This window comes from Symphalangus syndactylus, chromosome 4 (genome assembly GCF_028878055.3).
Source record: "Symphalangus syndactylus isolate Jambi chromosome 4, NHGRI_mSymSyn1-v2.1_pri, whole genome shotgun sequence".
Lineage (NCBI taxonomy): Eukaryota > Metazoa > Chordata > Mammalia > Primates > Hylobatidae > Symphalangus > Symphalangus syndactylus.
The window spans coordinates 149466790-149489993 of NC_072426.2; the positions used below are offsets into that span (position 1 = coordinate 149466790).

Genomic DNA, 23204 nt, shown 5'->3' on the forward strand with positions numbered 1-23204 from the left:
TCCCAGATGTGCTGGCCTCAACTCCAGTTTTACATGCCAAGGTGGCATCCTGTCCATGCTGGCAGCACAGCAGGTGTCCTGCAGATACTGTGCCTTTGTCCAACTATCTCCAAACAGGAGACCTCGCTCACTATGGGAGCTGCTTCCTTCACTTTCCCTTGCTTTACAGTCACTGCAGGAAAATAGATTTCCCATCACTGGAGACAGATCAACCCTCCCATCGGAATCTTCTAGCAGCCTATGTATGAATAAGCCAGTTGTGTGCATGCGCAAAAGTAAGATTTCTATTTTTTGTTTGTTTAATCATTCTTACCTTTGTTAACTAAAACAGATACTAAAGGATTTAGGACACAAGCATCAATGCAGAGTATCTGGAAGGGTGAAGATCTAAAGTCCAGAGTGGCTGTTTTTAGCAGGTACTGATTCTCAGTTTTATATCAGCCGTAGCCCTTCCTGTGACACCATCTAACACTTGATAATTTTCTGGTCTGCTTGAGATAAAAAAGAGAGTAATCTCCTTGTCAGTTATAGTTCCCATACCTGGTGTCTGTGATGTTTTCTCTTTGCCACACACACTTTGAAGTACCATATTGAGCATTCAATCTCAAATACACAAACAATGTTTAATAATGTTCCGGCCGGTTGCGGTGGCTCACATCTGTAATCCCAGCATTTTGGGAGGCTGAGGCAGGCGGATCATTTGAGGTCAGGAGTTTGAAACCAGCCTGGCCAACATAGTGAAACCCCAGCTCTACTAAAAATACAAAAATTAGCTGGGCATGATGGCGTGTGCCCGTAATCCCAGCTACTCAGGAGGTTGAGGCAGGAGAATCGCTTGAACCCAGGTGGCAGAGGTTTCAGTGAACCGAGATCATGCCACTGCACTCCGGCCTGGGCAACACAGTGAGACTCTGTCTCATTAAAAAAAAAAAAAAAATTGTTTGAAGATTGGCTCAGAAAGCTTAAAAGATTAAGAATAAAAGTGTATTCAATTAAAAATGGAGAATCAAAAGGTGAACAAGCAGTGTTCTTTACTTAAAGGAAAATGATCTTCGAGTTAATAAGATATGAAAAAATACTTGAATACATTAGCAGCCATTAACGGATTCTAGTTAAAAAGAAACACATAGGACTGGCATGATTGCTCACACCTATAATCCCAGCATTTTGGGAGGTGGAGACGGGAGGATCACTTAAGCCCAGGAGTTCGAGACTACCCTGGGCAAGCAACATGGCTAGACCCCATCTCCACAAAAAATACAAAAATTAGCCAGCCATGGTGGTACACACCTGTAGACCCAGCTACTCAGGAGGCTGAGGCAGGAGGATGGATTGAGTCCAGGAGCTTGAGGCTACAGTGAGCTATGATCGCAGCACTGCACTCCATTCTGGGTGACAGAGCAAGACCTTGTCTCAAAAAAAAAAAAAAGAAAAAGACAAGCATATAAAATATTTTTATTTGGCAGAGGGTGCAGGGGTGCTGTTCTAATGCCAATTTTATGAGGTTAAAAGAAATCGGGAAAAGGGACAATACATCTGATTAAGAAGAAGGAATGGAAGGCATTACTTATAGATTCAACTTCGGACAGTATTCATTTTCTGTCTTCACTTGTTCTTTGAAAATTAACTTCCAGAATCAATATCCACTAACACTTACTCAGTGCACACGTACCCGCAACATTCAGCTCGGGACAATTAGAACAGGTACCATCCTGCATTGAAAAGGATAACAAATTCCATTCACTTAAGTTTGAGTCCCCTCACTTTCTCCCTTCCTCTTTTCCTTTCTTCCTTCCATGAATATTCATTAAGAACCTGCCATGTGCTGGCATTTGTCTAAATTCTGAAGATGAAGTGAGTCTGTCTTCATATGGCGTACAAGCTAGTAATGATATTGACTTGATGAGATGGTCAGTATTGAGTTTGTTTAGGCTGTCATGAAGATGGGGAAAAAGCCGCACAGAAAATATTAAGATAATCCGTGTCTTGCTGGGGTTGGTACAAAGACTCTGAAAGACAGATTGCAATCCAATACAGATATTATCTCTGGACAAAGGACACTGCCTGTTTCATAACATAAAGGAACAAAATCTCACAAATGGTAGGAATGCATGATGTCAGAAGCAATGTCAGAAGACCAGGGCTCACATTTTTACTTTCCTCTAAGATCAATAACCTTGAGCAAACGCCTCTGCAGTTTAAAGCCTTTTTTCTTCTCTACAAAGGAAGCATAACATAATACCATTACCTTATGTAGGGCACAGTTATGAGGATTATGGCATGTGTGAAAGTTTGTGAATTATAACAAAAATATAATGTATTATCATTACATTAAAGTGTGAGGTAGGTCACGTTCAGGTCAAACCCTAGGAAAAGAAAACGTCAAAAGAGACTGACAATACACATGTATTAAGTCCAATTACACAACTTTGAGAAACATGAGACTTACTTTATGTTGAAGAGGATGTTTACTTTTTTCCATTTCTCATTGTCTCCTGTCTTCAAATATTAATCACATAATATATACTGGAAAAACAACTCACAGATATACCTCAATTTTTAAAAATGTAGTCTAAAAAATGTACATTTATAAAACAGATTATTTCCAAAGGACAAAATTCAGTGATTTACTAAAAGTTCTTTTATACACAATTTATAAAGCACAACTGTGCACACATTCTGGTAAACTTTTTGACTGGTATTTTACCAAGTTTCAAACATAGCTTTTAAAGAACCTAGGATTTAGCTATTTTGAAAAATAGCTCATACTGAACAGGCAAAAACTGGAAGCATTCCTGCTGAGAACTGGAACAAGACAAATGATGCCCACTCTCATTACTCCTGTTCCTATAATATTGAAAGTCCTTGCCAGAGCAATCAGGCAAGAGAAAGAAATAAAAGGCATCCAAATAGAAGTCATTGAACTATCTCTTTTTGCTGATGATGTGATTCTTTACTGAGAAAGCTCTAAGAGCTCTAGCAAAGGTCTCCTGGAACTGATAAACACCTTCAGTAAATTTCAGGATACAAAATTAATGTACAAAAATCAGCAGCATTTCTATACACCAATAACACTGAAGCTGAGAGCCCAATCAAGAACACAATCTTAATTACAATAGCTTGCATTTTACATTTACAATAGCTGCAACAACAACAACAAAATACCTATGAATGTATCTAACCCAGAGGGTGAAAGATCTCTATGAGGAGAACCACAAAACACTGTGAAAGTCATCATAGATGATCCAGACAAAAAAATCCCATGCTCGTGGATTGGAAAAATCAGTATTGTTAAAATGGCCACACTGCCCAAAGAAGTTTATAGATTCAGTGTTACTTCTACCAAACCAGGAACATCATTTTTCACAGAACTAGAAAAACCTATTATAAAAGTAAGATGGAACTATGGAACCAAAAAAGAGCCTGAATAGCCACAACAATCCTAAGCACAAAGAACAAAGCCAGAGGCATCACATTACCAGAATCCAAACTATACTCTAAGGCTACAGTAACTGAAACAGCATGGTAGTGGTGCAAAAACAAATACATAGACCAATGGAACAGAATAGATAGTGCAGAAATGCTGCAGACCTGCGGCCCTCTGATCTTCAACAAAGTTGACAAGAATAACAATGGGGAAAGGACTCCCTATTCAATAAATGATTCTTGAATAGCTGGCTAGCTATATGCAGAAAATGAAACTGGACCCCTTCCTTACACCACATACAAAAATTAATTCAAAATAGATTAAATATTTAAATGTAGATTCTCAAACTATAAGAATCCTAGAATAAAACCTAGGAAACACCATTCTGGACATCAGCCTTGTGAAAGAATTTATGACTAAGCCCTCAAAAGCAATTGCAAAAAAAAAAAAATGACAAATGGAACCCAATTACAGTTTTGCACAGAAGAAGAAACTATTAACAGAGTAAACAAGTGACCTACAGAATGGAAGAAGATATTCACAAACTTTGCATCTAACAAAAAGGTCTAATGTCCAGAATCTATAAGGAACTTAATTTAACAAGCAAAAAACAAATAACCCCATTAGAAAATGGGCAAAAGACATGAACAAACACTTCCTAAAGAAGACATACAAGTGACCAACAAATATATGAAAAAATGCTCTACATCACTAATCATTGGAGAAATGCAAATCAAAACCACAATGAGGGCCAGGTGCGGTGGCTCATGCCTGTAATCCCAGCACTTCAGGAGGCTGAGGCGGGTGGATCAGGAGGTCAGGCATTTGAGACCAGCCTGACCAACATGGTGAAAGTCCGTCTCTACTAAAAATACAAAAATTAGCCAGGCATAGTGGCACACACCTGTAATCCCAGCTACTCAGGAGGCTGAGGCAGGAGAATCACTTGAACCCGGGAGGTGGAGGTTGCAGTGAGCCAAGATTGCACTACTGCACTCCAGCCTGGGTGGCAGAGCAAGACTCCATCTCCAAAACAAACAAACAAACAAACAAACAAACAAAAAACCACAATGAGATACCATCTCACATTGGTCAGAACAGTTATTAAAAAGTCAAAAAACAACAGATGCTGAGGAAGCTGTGGAGAAATGGCAATGGTCATACAATGTTGATGGGAATGTAAATTAATTCAGCTGCTGTGGAAAGCAGTTCGGAGATTTCTCAAAGAACTAAGAATTGAACTACCATTCAACCTAGCAATCCCATTACTGGGTATATACCTAAAAGAAATTGTTCTAACAAAAAGGCACATGCACTTGTATATTCATCACAGCACTATTCACAACAGTAAATATGTAGATTCTACCTTGATGCCCATCAATAGTGGATTGGATAAAGAGTATATGGTATATACACACCATGGAATACTACACAGCCATAAAAAGAACAAAATCATGTCCTTTGCAGCAACATGGATGCAGCTGGAAGCCATTATCCTAAGCAACTTAATGCAGGAACAGAAAACTAAATGCTGCATGTTGTCACTTATAAGTGGGAGCTAAACAATGTGTACTCATGGACATAAAGATGGCAGCAGTAGACACTGGGGACTACTAGAGAGGGAGGCAGAGATGGGGGTATGGGTTGAAAAACTAACTACTGGGTATTATGCTCAGTACCTGGGTGATGAGATCAATCGTAACCCAAACCTCAGCATCATATAACATACCCAGGTAAAAAACCTGTATCCCCTGAATCTAAAATAAAGGTTGAAATTATTTTTAAAAAGAAAGAAAAATACCAATTATGTTAGAATACTACTATTCTGGTATTATCACACAGAACTGGATTTCTATAATCTCAGAGAACAAAAGGTCATTATTGTATTATTAGCATTATTCCTTAAAAGTCTATTAGAGACTAGCAAGACTGAGCTATGTCCTAAAACTTTTAGGGGCTGTCATATATGGCTGTGTTATTCAAAAACGTTACTCTCAAGTTTGCAGTTCACCATAAGATATTCCATTTTGAGAGAGTTCTTTGTCCTTCATCATATTCCTGCCAAGCTTTGAGTAGTAAAAACTCATTTCTGACTTGAGGCTGAGATTCACACCTGCCTACATCACATAGGAGAAAGCTAGCATCTCAGATCTTGCAACTAAGAGCATTAATTTTCCCACTGTTTTTATTATAATTTTGTTCCCTATTATTAACATTTATGGTATAATGGTCTCATAGTGAAGAGAGAATACAAAAATCATTCTTTGTGTTTTATTATTTTCTCATTGGAGGCTTAGCCACCCTCAGACAGGCTTTGCAGTGGCCTGGTAAAGGGGCATGGGTTCCTGGAAAGCTCAGTTTTAGGATTGATACTTTCTAAACCTGTGCATAAGGCTCCAGATAATTCAGAATACGAATTCAAGTTTGAGGTCTTTCAATGATTCTATGAGATAATTCCATATCTTTATTTCCAAATATACTCTGCTTATTTTTAAATGGTTTGTTTTTCTTTTTTCTCATAAGGAAAAAAACTTTCTGTAAGATATGACAAGGAAAACTATGTTTTGCCAGGCGTGGTGGCTCATGCCTGTAATCCTAGCACTTAGGGAGGCCGAAGCAGGTGGAAGGCTTGACCTCGGGAGTCTGAGACCAGCCTGGGCAACGTGGTGAAACCCCGTCTCTACAGAAACTACAAAAATCAGCTGGGCATGGTTGCTTGCACCTGTAGTCCCAGCTACATGGGGGGCTGAGGCGGGAGGATTGCTTGAGCCTGAGGCAGAGGTTGCAGTGAGCCAAGATAGCACCACTGCACTCCAAGAAAAAAAGAAAAGAAAAACTATGTTTTGGTCACTTCCTGAAGAGACCAGCTGGCAGACAGGAGCGGAGAAAATAAAGGAAAAAAGGCAAATCCCTGAACTAGCTGATTAGTTCTTTGTTGTGAATGTTGTCATTAGATTTTGTCTTTCGCTATCAGCTGCCAGGGAATATGAGAAAATAAAATAAAAGGACAAGAGGCTTTTAAGAAGGATGGTCTAGCAAAGGACGTTACTATCTGGTGCTTTGTTGTGTGCTGGAGGTTAAGCAGCTTTGACTCTTTCTATGGCACTGACCATAAGGGAGAGCCAAGAATTTGCCAAGGCTTGCCATTGCTGAATGCTGTTATGTAACTCATCAAAGAGTTCTTTCAGAGCAACCCAGGCTTTCCCACAGGACAGCCATGACCAGGTATTTGACCAAATGTGCCCAGGAAAACATTTCTGTTTGAAGAATTTCTGTCAAGAAAAGTTTCTTGGACAGAATAAGATTGTAGAAGAAATTTCTGCAAGTAATTTTAAAACTCCCAACTCTGAACTAGCCTTCCCAACCCTAACATTCTGCCTAGGTCCTGGTCACACTAGCCAAACTCTGCATTACTTTGCTCCAATCCTATGGAACAGCTCAGAATGTCTTACTTTCCTTTGTATCAGAGGGAGTACCTGCAAAAACATACCTTGAGTCTTAAAGGCATAAAATAAATGGCTTATTTTTGGCAAGCTTCGTATTTTCTGTCTTTTAAAATAGTTATAGTTCTCCAATATCTTTCCTTTTATATAGAAAGGGCCAGTCAACAAGGTACATGGATGGCACAGAGACCTCATGCACACGATGCCTTGATTTTGCCACTCACCCCGTGTTTATTCGGTGAGAAAGACCATGGAGTGGAAGAGGAATCTGGGTTGGAATTCTGCTTCTAGTTACTACCCAAAAAAACTGACAACTTACTAAGCTCTTTAGAGCTTCATTGAATCGTTACATTGGCAGATAAATCAAGCTGACCTCTGAAACGAGCTAACCAAAGAGCTAATATGATTCTGGGGTAGAACACCTGCTTAGTAGACAGGTCCTGGTATTATATCATGTGCTTGTTGCAACCGTTTGGCAAACATAGTTAATGTATTAGAATGTTACGTTACTATCTTCTCCTACTGACGCTTTCCTGTGTTACTCAATTATAGGCAATTCTATCCTGCTTTTGAATTTTTTAAAAAAGTATGATACAGAAAGCTAACATCTATAGAGTGTTGACTTTACATCAGACACTGTGGTAAGTGATGAAGGTAATAAATTATATCTCATGTAAGAGTTCTACGAATCCTCTCAAGTAGTATCAATACCTCCATTAAACTGAGATCTACAGACATTAAGCAACTTTCCTGAGATCACACAGCTAGAAAATGCTACAACCATGACAGAACAATTTATGTCTGGGTCAAACATTGTGCAATATGCAACGGGTTTTTAACCTCCATTTTCTCTTCTTTTTAAGGTCATTTATTCATTCTACAACCATTTGCTGACTTTCTTCAATATCCAAGGCAGTGTTTTTCCTGCATGCCATTGAGAGTTATTTCAAGGACCAAGTGACTTTCGTCTAGGAAATTGAAATTTTCTTCTCCATAATAAAAGCAGTTTTGACTGATCTACTTTTCTTGTAGCCCATTAAAATTCAGTCTCTAGTCAAGTATTTGGCAAGAATCACAGGTTTGTCTCATGAGCCTTAGGTTAATTATAAAGTACATAGTGTTTTTCTTCTACTTAAAAACATTGTCTTTCAAAAGTAATAGAATATTCATTATAATGCTATAGAACCAGGTTTGTAGTCATTTTGTACATGCTTTCTAAAATGGAGCTTTAAACCTACAAAATCTCAATCACTGAATTCAATTAAGTTTCATAAATAAAAATAAAAATGCTTTTTCAAAAAAATATTATCATCAGTTTCAATAGACTCCAAATACTAAGCTTACTTAAACAGATTTCTTTTCACATTCTTAGAATGTCACACCAATTAGATATGCAACTATTGTTTTGGGACTTAATGTTCAGTAAAGGTTTTTTTTCTCCAACCAGAGCCAGTCTTGTTTTGTTGGTTTATTTGAGTAATGGTAAGTAGCCAGAAAACTTAGCCCCTACACTAGATTCTACTTGAGCATTTTCAGCATAACTATGCTGGGTGGGAGAGAGAGAGAAGGAGAGAGACGCTTACATTTTCATTTTACTCCTTTTCTTTTAATTCTTGGAGTTACAATGAAGTATTTATTCTTTCCTGGATGCAACAGATCGGCGACCTGTGTATTTGAGCTCTAAAGAATTAGCACTTTTTCCTTTTCCAAATTCATGATTCTAGATCACACGTCAAGATGGAAGTAAGACACAAAACTTCCAAATTCAAGAATTCATTAGGTGCATCATTTCATTCTGAAAATGAACTATTACTTTTACTTGATGAATGATGGAAACACCATTTCTCTAGTGAATGAAGTCGAATTTGGAAAACATAAGTGCACATAAATCGCCTTAGTGGCTAATCAAAGATATATTTGGTTGCTACTGAGGGGTTGAGTCACTACCAAAGTCGCCACTGTTTCCACAGTCATTATTTAACAGCTCTTGTATGCGTTGAGTCTGCTTTAGAAGAAGTCTTGAGATTGCTTTAGAAGAAGGATTGCTTCCTTTCTCACTTTGGCAGCCTTACCTGATTCAATTCACTAACAAGGGACTTTGCGGCATTATGATGGTGAAGAGCAGATTTCCAGTGGATGGGCCTTAACTTAAATTTTATCACTGTCAGCGTTCATTTAAATCACACTGCACACTTGACAGTTGAGGTGAGCCAGTGCTTCTATTTAAAAACATGAATGGCATTTTGGTGTTAAATTTCAGTTTGTTTGTACTCTACCCGTAGTTTAAGACTACAAGCCTTCTGGAAAGGGTATGTGTATTTCTGAAGGTTTCTATTCCACCAGTGGGTACTGGTGGCATGGAAATTTTAGCTGCCCTGATAGAGAGAGGATGCCTTCCTGCCATTTCACATAGTTATGTACATGCCTGACAGGCCCCAAATGTTTGCTGCTCATCTAATCCCTAGGAAAGAATTTTGAAAGGATATTCAGTTATGACTCATATTATCAGATGGTTAGCTTCTGTAAAGATATGTGTAACAAATAATATTTTCCATAAACTGGGGCAGTCTAGTTTTAAATATTATTTTATCCCTTTCTTTGAAGAAAAAAATTATTACTATTTTAAAGCCCAACTTATGAAGATTTATGAAAGTAGAGTTCTTCTGTTCAAAAGGGGGAAGGGGACCCATGGGGACCTTGTCCCCTCACACCACCCTAGCTTCTCAGCCCCTGATGGCCTTCTAGAAAAATCTTAAATCTACCTTAAATATGGAATATTAATCTATCTTAAATCTGTAAGACAGATTTTTAAAATCCTCTTCCATGGTAACCAGTGAGGAATTGTAGAATGAGGATTGAGAAAAAAATCATCTAATATATGTCCACCTTTAACCTAAATTTCACAGAGTGGACTTGTTTAATCACAGACCACCTGGAAGATTCTTTCAGTATTAATTTAACAATTTATGATACTCCTTAAGCCTCCCCCTCCCTGCCAAGATATTCTTTGGGCATTTCCAGTCTAAAAAGCCAATGGTCTGCTTTGTAGCATTGCTGAGGGAAGGCTGGAAGGAATAAATGACTTGTTCCCTATGCAGCTGATAATACTTTGTTTTGTTGTTGTTGTTGTTTGTTGTTTGTTTTTTTTTGAGACGGAGTCTAGCTCTGTTGCCAGGCTAGAGTTCAGTGGCGCAATCTCGGCTCACGGCAACTTCCGCCTCCCAGGTTCAAGGATTCTCTTTCCTCAGCCTCCCGAGTAGCTGGGATTACAGGCACGTGTCGCAACCCCCAGCTAATTCTTGTATTTTCAGTAGAGACGGGGTTTCACCTTGTTGGCCAGGATGGTCTCAATCTCCTGACCTCGTGATTCACGCACCTCAGCCTCCCAAAGTGCTGGGATTACAGGCGTGAGCCACCGCGCCGGTAAGAAATGCGAAAAGTTCTACATCACTCGTAAGCAAATGCTTTCTTTCTTTTTAATTTTTAAAAATTATTTGAGGGTGGCTTTGGAGGAAGAGGTGTTCCAAATACTTCACCTGCTTTTAATGGCATGGTTCATCTGTCACTGGGGATAATTGTTCTTCTCTCCTCTGCAGTTTCGAAAATGGGCTTAATTGCTAAAACTGTTGCCCAAATCCACAGAATTACCATGGAACCACTCTGAGGATGTGCAGTGCTGAGTCAGTGTTGGGGACGTATTCCATCTTCTCTGAGATGTACTTCATGAAACACACATAATGACATATTAAATCATTATACCAAGTATTTTGTAAAATATTTATGGTGGTAATTATTTCTGTCATTAGCTAGTGACCCTTTTTCATATGCTGAATCCTGTAAAGGCATTAGAAAGTTCTTACTAGAACTTCTGACTTTTAGATGTATGATTCAAAATGTTGTGTTTATTTTTCCCATTAGCATCAACCACTCAACGTATGTTTCTTCATCCCCAACATTTATACTTCCACCTTTGCTCCAGATGACACAGGCTTGTTTGGCTCCACATTCTAAACTTTTCCTCTTTTTTTCTTTATATTTAGCTTGGTTTCATCTCCACATCTACATAACCAAATATGTTCTGCCTTTGGATTTCTGCCTTAAGCTCTGCTTTATTTATGAAGTACTTACAGTCTCAGATGACCTCAATCTCTTCCCTTTCTGACTTAGAGGAGAACATCAGTTGCAAAACTTGACTGTTTTCCTTTTAGCGCCATATGATTTTCTACATGCTTGCTGTTTAGGTTGTCTCATTTCTGCAATGTTTGGCTCCGCTCATCCAAGTCTTCTGCTTTTAATCATATAACACACATGGCAAACATATACATATATATAATATAGAAATTATATACATGATATAGTATGCATTTTATATTTATTATATATTAGTTATGTATTACATATTATAGTTATTAAATACTATATATATTATAGATATATTGGTATATGTGCATGTAGTATACAACATTGTGCCAGGAAGAGAGTAGATATCCCAGTATTTATCCAACTAAGCTACATTCAAAGCTATACCAGTTATGGCAATGAATAAGAAAAACAGCTTATTTTAATAATTCACTGCCTTCTAAAAGAGATAGTAAATTGAGAAGCAGAAAGTTAAGACCTAGTTTTAATTCCTTTACTATCTTTACTATGTAAAAAATTTTAAAACATTGACAATATCAACGTCCCCTATCAAAGTACACAAAATCCATTTTGAAATCCAAGTATTTTTCATTTTTCACAAAGCACACTTGTGTCCTTCCTAAAAATAAATTATTTTAACAACAGAACTCTGAGCCTAAGATAAAGCTTTAGGTGAGAGATATATGAGTCAGAAATAACAAATTGAGAAGCGAAAAAGTTGGTAGGAAGTGAAGGTGGGGAATTGGGAAGTTTTTGAGCATTGTGAATAAGGATGCATGCTTAGTTGTGTGAGAGAATGTGTATATTGTTAGTACAGCTTCTGTGTAACTGGCCTATCCTAGGCAGAACTATTCTTAGCTCTACCTACATTTCTCTGTATAGCACCTTCTCGTACCACCTTCTTTAATCTTGTAAAATAGCATTTTCCATGTTTTAAAATTACTTGCTTATCTATCTTTCTTCTGCTAAACTGTGTACCTTGTTGGGAAAGACAGTGGTTAGTTTCTATAGTTTATCCTTAGGGCCTAGCACAATGTCTTTGACCTGGTAAATATATAAATAAGTGTTGCACAAGTACATTATGTTGTAAGTAATAAATGAGCAAGTAATTGAATGATTAAAGGAAGGAAGAGATGAACAAAAGATATAAGAATATTCCTAAGAAAACTGATCCCTCCTAAACTATCACCACCTATGTCAATTTTTTAACTTAAAAAATTTATTCATTTCTCCCAATATAAAGTTATTAAATGCTATGGTTTGGATATTTTGTCCCCTCCAAACCTCATGTGGAAATTTGGTCCTCAATGTTGGAGGTGTATAGTCTAATGGAAGGTGTTTGGGTTATGGGGATGGATCCCTCATGGACGGATTAATGCTTGCCCTCCCTCCCTTGATGCTGAGTGAGTTCTCACTCTATTAGTTTCTGAGAGTTCTGGTTGCTGAAAAGCACACACACCTGCCCCCACTCTCTCTCTTACCATGTGATCTCTGCACGTGCTGGCTTCCCTTCCCTTTAGTCATGAGTGGAAACAGCCTGAGGACCTCAGCAGCCACCAGAATCATGAGCTAAATAAACCTGTTTTCTTTCCCCAGCCCCAGCTATTCCTTTATAGCAATACAAAATGAATAAGAAACAGAAGGAGAGGAAAAGCATTAATACAGTAAAATTTGACAAAGTCTTTTCTAAACTTAGAACTTTGTTCCCAGATTTCATTTTTAATTTGCAGGATTATAATGGTTTCTTCCACAAAAGTGTTCAGGCATTTCTGAAAAAGTAGAGCTTGGACAAAGTTAAAACTACTTTGAAAAAAAATTAGTAGCACTGTTGAGTATAATGTCATGTATTTTGTCATACAAGAGCAGTTACATTGATTCCAGTTATTCTTCTGTGGTGTTGTTCCACCTACATATAGAAAATGTGTCCAAAAACTTTGACATATTGAGAATATTTACCTTTATATAATAAAGATATTATTAAGAAGTCATCCTACAGATTTGCTACAGATTCTTTGCTGAGATTCTCAGAATGTCCCTAAGATAACTAATCTCATGCACAGGTAACCAGCAGCACCAAAAGTCACATGAAACAAGTTGCTCCTCAGAAACAGATATAAAGAATACTACTGCTTCTATTGCTAGCATTGGCTGTAAAGCTAAATTCCTAAAGTTGGTTTTAAACCTAGGATGGAATTTATTAATGGAGAAAAAAAGATATTACATCAAATTCTAGCTGCTTTTCCTATCCAGGTTACACTATTCTCCAAAATGCCAAGTTCACCTGCCATTCAGCTTAAGGTCACACATTTATACTATGTCCTATTTCCAAGTGTCTACCACAGACTTGGCAAAAAATAATTGCATAATTAATGGCAACCCTAAAACAAAACTTACGAAATCACAAGCATAAATATTCTATATGATGATTCTACATACATTGTGTATTCTACATAAAATCTCAACCGTGAAAGGAGCGCCTGAAGAGCTTGAGTGTCACCAGATTGCTTCTCAAGCAGCACCACAGAGACACATTATCTTGATGAATTTTCCACAATCCGAAATTTGGTCCATGGCCTTGCAGGCTCAGAAATCTGTCAGCAAAGCTGGAGCAAATTTACATCTCAGAAGTGGACTTACAACTCAACAAACACAAAATACTGTTGATTGATATCAAGATGCAAATATATGAATTTGCAATAAGACCTATAAATGCCAGATGGACTAAAACAGTCCTGAGGGCAAGCTGGCACATTTTCTTTCTGTGGGCAGATCGAGATGGGAGCCAAGTCATAATCAGAAGGCTTGGTGCTTAAAAATATAAATTGGAATGAAAAGAATACATTAAATAAATCAAATGCAAGACTAGAATTCAGATTCTAACTCTATTACTTCTTGATTTACCTTGATATTTCCCAGTAGGGATAGGTATGTAACCTACCGGACTCAACAAGCTCTAAGGGTCCACTTTCAAGGGGTGGCCTTGGCTGGAGGCTGCAGACTTGACCTGTGTGGCTAATCAATCTTCTGATTGACATGTTAATATCTAACTCTGGGAGAAAAAGCTGTGTTAAAATGAAAAAAGTAATATGTTAAAATGTTACTCTAAGGTAACATTTTCTCTTTCTGCCAATTTAAAGGCTATTTGAATGCTATTTACAGGCATCATCAGATTCTTTCTTTCTTTTCTTTTTCTTTCTTTTTTTTTTTTTTTTTTTGAGACAGAGTCTTGCTCTGTCACCCAGGCTGGAGTGCAGTGGCACAATCTCGGCTCACTGCAAGCTCTGCCTCCCAGGTTCACACCATTCTCCTGCCTCAGCCTCCTGATTAGCTGGGACTACAGGCACCCGCCACCACGCCCGGCTAATTTTTTTGTATTTTTAGTAGAGACAGGGTTTCACCACATTAGCCAGGATGGTCTTGATCTCCTGACCTCATGATCCGCCCGCCTCAGCCTCCCATAGTGCTGGGATTGCAGGCATGAGCCACCACGCCCAGCCTTTCTTTTCTTTTTCTTTCTTTTTTGTTGTCATTCTGTTTTCTGTCCCTACCACTATTACCAAACTAGTCTAGGTCTTCATCTCCTCATGGCAAGGTCCTAACTGGTCAACTTATTTCAAATCTGTCTCATCCAACTCCAAAGAATATTACTATATAAATCTACTTTACATTATGGTTTCATACATACCCTTTTTTATTTTCCCACCTTCTTTCATACCAAAAACTTTCAATGACTCCTACTGCCTTCAAAGTTAAGTATGAATTGTTTAGCATGGCATTCAAATTCCTTCACAACTGGGCCCAACTTATTATTACTTTCTACTGCATGAACTCTCCACTCCAGCCAAATCTACTGACTCCCAACAGTCCATGTGCACCCATAAATCCATGCCTCGCTCATTCCTGGAGTCACCTCAAGATCTGCCTCCTCTTTGAAGATATCTCTGAAAGTACAGATTAGAAAATGACCCATTCATTCTTTAGAGTCATTTGGCAGTCATTGTTCTGGAAAGTGACTATTATCTGTAGATAGCCTATCTCCTCAATTCGAATATAAACTTAAGGATGAGAACAATACATTTTGCCTTTTATGTATACCGTATCCTCAGGGTCTTGATATCAAGGGTGCTCAAAAAATCAATGCTTAGAACTTGTCCTGTCCATTTGTAGCAAAAACTGCTAAACTTCTTCAGAGTCTAACACAGAACTTAAAAAGTATTGCCCTTAACGGAAGAGAAGAGCTGCCTCTTGAAGTATCTTTGGGAGTCAAGAAGTTTATGGCTTCTTCTAGGCCTTTGGTATGATTTCACCAAATTAATACATTTCTCCACATCCTCATTCTCTCTGTATATTGTGTAATATTTCAGTACAGCCTTGAAAGCCTGGTAGTCTCCCTGTCAGTTTCAAAGTAAAGAGTTAGCTTCAAGAATAGACTAGGCCTCTGATAAATAAAGATTGTAATCTTAGCAGCAAGGATGATACAGGAGGTAGTTATACGAAAAAGCAAAGCAAAGAATAGGCCCCTGCAGTATGATGATGAGGGTGATGAAATTCTTTAAAGATGAAAAGATTGATTTGTAAAGTTTAATGAAATAGCAAAAGGATCTAGAAGGAAATATCTTAAGCTATTTTTAGATACCATTTAGCTTTTCAGCATTCTCATGGGTAATCATACCTTGGTCTCAAGCTTGATAGGAAAGAGCTTTAAAAAAAACCAACAGATAATTTGTCTAATACAATCAGCTGATTTGCAATCATATCTAAGAAATTTAACAGTTCCTTTTATTTCACACCAAAGTACTACTGCTTATGGGGAGGGCATCCAGCATGTTGTCAACAGGGTCTTCAGTGATTACGAAAGACATGAAAATAATACACACCATCTCTTATTTCATGGAATTTAGCAACTCCACATCAGAAATGTTGGGGAGCAGTCTGGCTAAGCCTTGAAAGTAGCAATGAGAAACCCAATTCAAAGTGGAATGAAGGTGATAATCTCTCCCAGGAAGGAGGAAATTGTTGGATTAAACAGAGATAATTAAGCCTAATTAGTGACTTATAAAGACCCAAACAAAATAAAAAAATAGTTTACTTATAGTAAATAAAAGAAAAAGCTATGTTAAAATGTAGAAAGTAATAATTTTCCTGGGCAAGAAAGAATGAATGCTCAGAAGTAGAAGATTAAGAAAGAGTTTTATAAGGTACCTGATTTGCTCTCTTAATGTTAAAATAAAATTGGAAACAAATTATGCTTACATTGAATAAAAATTATAATATTATATTCTATTGTTTCATATACAGATTAATGCATGATATTAGAGGGGAAATTTTTGTTAAATACATCTAACATTAAAAATAACACAAAACAAAATTTTTAAAAACTTTGCCTCCATCTTATATTTCCAGGAAAAGTGTTTCCTATTAATTGATATTGATTTCCTTTTTTCTTTCCTTCTTGAGACAAAAAATCCTAGAGTTCTAATTTATTTTAAAATAGAATCCTAAAAGTATATGGGAACGTGGAAACCATTGCATATATTCCCATGATTTCCCAGCGTAAGCACACTAAGATCAGTCTAATGAGGGGATGAGTGTTTCTTTTTATTTGAAAATATGTACAAAAAGGAGCTTCCATGGCCTCCTCTAAAACCCTTTTCAACCCACAAAAAAGTTTCTTCTGTTTAGGCAATATTTCATGTGTTAATGTAAAGCAATTCTCATAACACATAGACAAGATCTGATTATGAAGTAATGTGCTACAGGCTGCCCATGAGGGTAAATTTTACCACTTTATGATCATGTAAGCTGTTTACTCGTATATCTGCAAATATGGCTTTTGTTTTAAAATTTAGTTTTCTATATTTGCTGTTTTGTACACAAATATTCCATTTGCCAACTGAATTTTTTATGTACAGATGAATCACATAGTGTATATGTCACGTTTCAATACAGTTCAGGCCTGGCACGGAGGCTCCCACCTGTAATTCCAGAGCTTTCGGAGGCTGAGGCAGGAGGATCGCTTAAGCCCAGGAGTTTGAGACCACCTTAGGCAGACAATGTTGAGACTCTGTCTCTACAAAGAATAAAATTAGCCAGGCATGGTTGTGTGTCCTAGCTACTTAGGAGGCTAAGGCAGGATGATCCCTTGAGCCTAGGAGTTCAAGGATGCAGTGAGAATTGAGCCACTACACTCCACTACACCCCAGCCTGGGCAATAATGTGAGCTCCAGTCTCCATAAATGCATAAAATATAGTTCTCTCTGTTCTAAGGCAGAGGTGGTAGGTAAAGGGTTAAATACTGCCTATTTTCTTGAGATTTTATCTTCCCTGTAAGAGATTCTTATGAACATTTAAATTTTCCTCATTTTGAATGAGAACATCAATTCCTCATGTTGCAAAATTACAGTCTTCTTCAGGAAAAATGTACTCATTATCTACCTCACACACTAAAAAAGATTTTCCACCTTCACTCAACTTTCCATGTACCAATAGAGTAACCTAGATTTTAAAATGAGTCGCATCCCACATTGAAAAATGTAGGAACATGGATTTTAAGAAGGCAAGCTTTCTACTCTAAGTGATTTTTCTTTCAAGTTTACATGTTTAAATTGTGTGATAGTAAATTTCAATGCTGACAATTTGTTTTGGAGGTATTTGGGCTATAAATATTCATGCATGCCTATTGATTTTCAAATCAGAAATGAATCTGAAGACTACGAGAATTTAAAAATGGCACTTTAAAGCCTGCCATATGAGTCATTTTTATTTTTTAGAGTACCGATCCAATAGAACCTAAATGGTTTTACAACCTTTTGAAGTCTATGGGTAATATTGTTTCTCATTTGGTTTCATACAACAATTTCTTCTAAAGAACATGGATGCACTTGGCTGCACACATATAAAATTTATTAATTATGTTTCTATCCTTTTATAATCAATTTTTTACAAACTGAGCTGAGCAACAATTCCATCAGAAAAACACATGCCGTCAATCTTCTTTTTGTGTGCTTTATTTTAGAGTCAAATGGTTATCTTATTAAAGTTGTGAGAAACTAAATCTTGAAATCCCCTCTTTTTAATAACAATTATTTTACATATAACTAAAGATTCGATTTAAAATTATATAATCCAGGTGCACATTAGAGGACGACTGAAGTGCAGTCAATTACTTCTAAAACTAATCTCTAATATTATGACTTGGCAAATCAAATGTTTAACTTTTTAAAATGTTTCTTAATAGGAATATATATATTTCTATTCTATATGTATATTCCTATTATATATATAGTATGCCTCCCTTAATCTCTTTTGCAATGATACCTTGATTTTAACCCAAACATTTACATTAGAAAAGTAATTTTCCTTTTTATAAAGCCATGAAGTGAGTTGCAAGTATTTCCCTTAACAAAAGTTTATAAAATATTTACCTTGAAGCAGTCTAAAAAGGAAACATGTTAATTGTGGATCAGATGAAAGTTAAACTCCATTTGAAACAAGAGAGGATTATCATAAACATACCTTGTCCTTGGGTTACTCCATAAAATTCAGCTGCTATCCTTGCCGCTTCCTTGCGGTTGCCTTTCACGATGTAGAAATGACTGAGGATGGCAAGGCTGATTTTCACAAAAAGCTTAAAACAGAACAGTGAAAGTATTGTAAAGTAGACATTGGATAACTGTTGAGCAAACGGCCGATTTTCTTCTAACACCGACATTGCTGCAGAAGAATCTGCGGCAGTCTTTAGTTGGATCCAAGTCTCAAATGTGCCTGGCTCTCGTCCGGGATGCTCCTGAACAGCTGGTCCTGAGGAAAGAAAATATCAGCTGGTAATGATGCCTACAGCTCAAAATATTTATACACTCCATAAAAGTTCTTCGCAAACTCCTATTGGTCTGAAAATATTCCATGGAAGCAATTGCATCACGTGTTGCAAGTCTCCTGACTTTCCATTCTCAATATAAAATGACACTCCACCTCTGTGCTCCAAATTTCAAAATCCAGATATTGAAATATATATGCATATCCTTTCCATTTTATATATTTAGTTATCAAGAACAATTTGAAGACAGTTTATGGGGCTCCCATTGTTAATGTAAATGATATTCATAACATCAAGTAAAAGTTGTCTATCATTTAAGGCTTTAAAACGGCACTGTACTATTTGTAGACCATGAGCTAAATCAGTACACAGTCCATGGCTTGTATCTTAATGACTACTCATCAGATTAACCAATTATGTTATTTTTACTGATTTAGAAAAAAAATTTTTCTTACAAGTCATTACACTGGAACATCACAGATTAATAACTTAACACGGTTCCTTCATCCAATGGACACTTTTTAAGAACTTGGTATGGGTCAAACCCTTTGCTAGATTTTGAAGAGACAAAGACAAGTAGAATGGTCCCTGCCACAAGGAACTTAGAGTCTAGTGGAGGAAATGGAAAAGAAATCAGGTAAATATAAACAAGGTAAAAACAGGTATTAAGGGAGCACAAAGAGGAAGCATGTAATCCTGGGAGGGAGGCATCAGAAAAGACATATCCAAAAGAATTATCAAGTAAACATACGCATTTCATCAAGACTGTCCAAAACCAAGGAAAACAATATACTTTTTAGGCCTATAATCTTTGTTAACCCCAATATGTTTTATTCATTAATGAAATGCATCTGTATATAGGTATCCTTAGGCTAGTTATATTTTAAAAGAGAAATAGAATTATTAAGAAAATGACATAGAGCAGCCATATTTTGGCATTTAAGCCAAAAATGATATGCCAAAATACAAAATGTTATTTCTTACAGGGAGCTTAGTTACAAATTTCTATGACTGTGTTTGGGGTCTGTTGATTGTGGTATTTGCTTCCTAATTCATTTGAGAAGTTCCAAAATAGCAAAAAACAAACATAAGAAAATAGACGTGGCCATTCTTGGAATAAGAAGCATACCTATGACTGGTCACACTAGTCAGTGTTGTGTGCTTCTCTCCCTCGGTGTATCCATTTTATGCTGAGTATCTTAACTGATTGGACAGATTTACCTGACACACTCCAACACAGGAGAAATGGCTGTAAAATAAATATGTCAAATAAAGCAGGCTGCTTCTTTCCCCAGTGAATGAATGGCTCTCAGAAAAAAATAATAATAACAATTAGATCTATATATTAAAAAGAAATTACCAAGCTTCTTATGAAAATGGCCCCTGGTATCATTTTCAGAGGCAGAATACTGGCTAGGCAGACATTAATTAGACCCACTGTGCCATTTCATATGTGCTTTGGGCATCAGTGAAAATTAACTTCAAATAGAAGATTAACAAAATGTTCCTCTCTTTCACTACTGGTAAGACTGTGTCAGCTGAGTCAATACATGCTGATTCTTCTACGATGAGTCCTCCCTCTGGCATGGTGATGCCTGACTCCACACTAGAGAGGTATGCCCATGGACAGCTGGGCCATCACAGTGCTCTGAGTCACTGCAGACTTCCCCTTCAGTGCTTCGGGATCAGAAATAAAACCCGCCTTAGTCACATCTAAGTGCCCATCTAAGGTTTCAGTCCTTTCTCTTTACCAGTAAGTGCTATTATAAATAATTGTCTTCACATGAGCTAATCAGGAGCCTGGATTCTTTGGGGTTAAGAAACATTTTCATTTCACTAAGGCTGGAATAATCAGTGCATTAAGTTGAAATCCTTCTAGTTTTACTAGTACAAAAAACTACAGTATAATATTTAGGATTTTATGTCAAGACATCAGGTTTTGTTTTTATGAATTACTTGATTCCCATTTGTATGTTCTGTTGGTATACTTTCCCTCAGCAAATTTCACCATCTCTGAGTCTGTTAATTACTAAATAAAAATTAATCCCAAATAAAATAACTCATAGCATATGAATTCTTCAAGTGGAAATTAGATGCTGTATTTTTCATATTATAAACCCTTCCAAATAACACTATGAACAACTCTGTTAATATTTAAAAGACACATAACCACATTAAAAGTATTGTGCATCTATTTTCCCGGCATTTTCATTTCCTCAGGAAAATAAAATATTGACTAGTCATTGAAGTGACTTACTGAGATAAATGTTTTTCTAATATACCATGTTGAGAGACTGTGGTAGCAAGGTCTAGTTGATTAGCTCAGTTCGTCTCAACTTTCCTAATCTTGTTAGCTTCGATCAATCAGTCAAACTAAAGTGTTGAAACTGAACTCAACATTAAAGTACTAGAGTGAGTGTTGTGAGAAAAGTTAAAACAGGAAAAATCCTTTATTGAGGGTATACTGGATGCTACATGCATATATTTATTTATTTCATCTTAGGGGGGTGAATATTATTATTCACATTTTGAAAATGAGAAAAGTTGGGCTCAGAGAGCTTTAGAGACCTATAAAAGTTAATTATAAAGAACAGCACTATTTGAACATAGTTCTAACTAAAATACATGCTCAAGTTGCCTCTAAAATTTTCTATTTTTAGGCACTTACAATCTGATTGAGCAAACACGACTCATACATACAGAGATTGAGACACAGTCACACAGATTCACAGACACATACACATACTTCCCCCACCCCCCGACACACACAGAAGAGATCATACAAGATTATATGTAATCAGGAACCTAAATTACTCCAGTAAGCTGCATACATGCTACAATGATTAAATAAGATGGAACTTCGTGTGCACTTACTAAGTGGGAATAAAGAAAGAGGGGCTAATACCGTTGGACTATTCAAAGCTAAGTGTTGGTGAGTGGCTTCCACTAAAACAACAGAGGGAAAGCCAAGTAAGGTAGTTGAGAGTTGGTACATTAAAAAACACTCACTGTTCCAGGTAGGGTCCAATGATTAAGAACTATTAGGTTGGTGTAAAAGTAATTGTGGTTTTTGCAATTGCTTTTAATGGCAAAAATCGCAGTTACTTTTTCACCAACCTAATAACAGGATGAGGATAAAGGAAAGGATATTGAGTCTGGCTGGAAGAAGTTCACTGATGACCTCCAACTCAGTATTTTAATAAAATAATGGAGTGGGAATCAGGACATCAGTGTTCAGGGGATGATCCTTACAGCAACTCCCGAAGAAGAAAGACTCCCTGGCTTTCCTCCTGCTGTCACCTTTCTAGGTACTGCCTCTTTTTCTCACCTCCATGCAGGTATCAGAGGAGAGACTGTACAGCCAACCCCTAGGACTCCCCACCTTCCTCCTTTCAAGTCTCTTGCTCACTCTTCTCCTTCAGTGTCCCAGGGTACTACATGAATTGTTGCTGTGTTTTAGGGACTTAGTTTCATGTCACTCAGAAGTTGAATAGGAAAATGACTTTCAAATATAACCAGATTAGCCTTTAAATTCTCATAAAAGAGGGAATTTCACGTCTAGAGATTATGGGGCTACACTGTTTTGACTTAGCTACAGTATTGATCCAAGCTATTAGATTGAAAATATCAATGGGATATAATAAAAATTGCCTGTTTTTAGTGCTTTCTGGTTGCTAAATCTTAACAGAAGGGAAATATAGTGACCCACCTTCGATGACCTTTTTTTTTTTTTTTCTTGAGATAGGGTCTTGCTCTGTCACCCAGGCTGGAGTGCAGTGTCATGATGACAGCTCACTGCAGCCTCGACCTCCCAGGCTCAAGCAGTCCTCCCACCTCAGCCACTGTAGTAGCTGGGACTACAGGCATGAGCCACTGTGCCCACCCCTTTAAAAAAAAATGTAATTTTTAATTCTCTGGTAGACATCTAAAGGCTCTAATTGACTTTTTTTATTCCTAATATTCCAAAAGACAAAACCACAGGGACACATTTCCAACAGCAAGGTGGCTAATGTTCAGCCTAATGGCGACATGTTCCTAGCCCTAGAACAGGGTTGCTGAGGATTATTTGTGTACAGTGAATACAAACTAAGAAAAGTCATTTACCCATAAATTTGAAGGCCAATGATGGCTGATAAAAGGAAAGAGAAAAAATTATGCAAGTTGTCACGGTAATATATTCACTATTGCATTTAAAACACTACTGAAAACATAATCCTCATTTTTTTGTTTTGTGAAATCTCATGAGAAAAAAAAGTAAAGGCAAATGAAGCCCTTAGATGTTCAGAATACATGGGAATTTGAAATGAAAACGGCAGTGTTTACACTTCAAGTTAAATTCTTTAAAGGGAAGGAAAAACCGAATTTAGCCTTATCTCCG

The 23204-nt window shown here is 37.1% G+C and overlaps 1 protein-coding gene across 4 annotated transcripts in view; it reads right to left on the minus strand.

Moving 5' to 3' along the window:
* The window catches only part of ASB5 (ankyrin repeat and SOCS box containing 5), a 96367-nt gene that overhangs the window by 35581 nt on the left and 37582 nt on the right, over window positions 1-23204 (minus strand). For all 4 annotated transcript variants that reach the window (XM_055276455.2, XM_055276454.2, XM_055276459.2 and 1 more), the window contains one exon: window positions 18526-18810. In XM_055276455.2, coding sequence (XP_055132430.1) covers window positions 18526-18810 — 285 coding nt within the window. The remainder of the gene's footprint in view (window positions 1-18525; window positions 18811-23204) is intronic.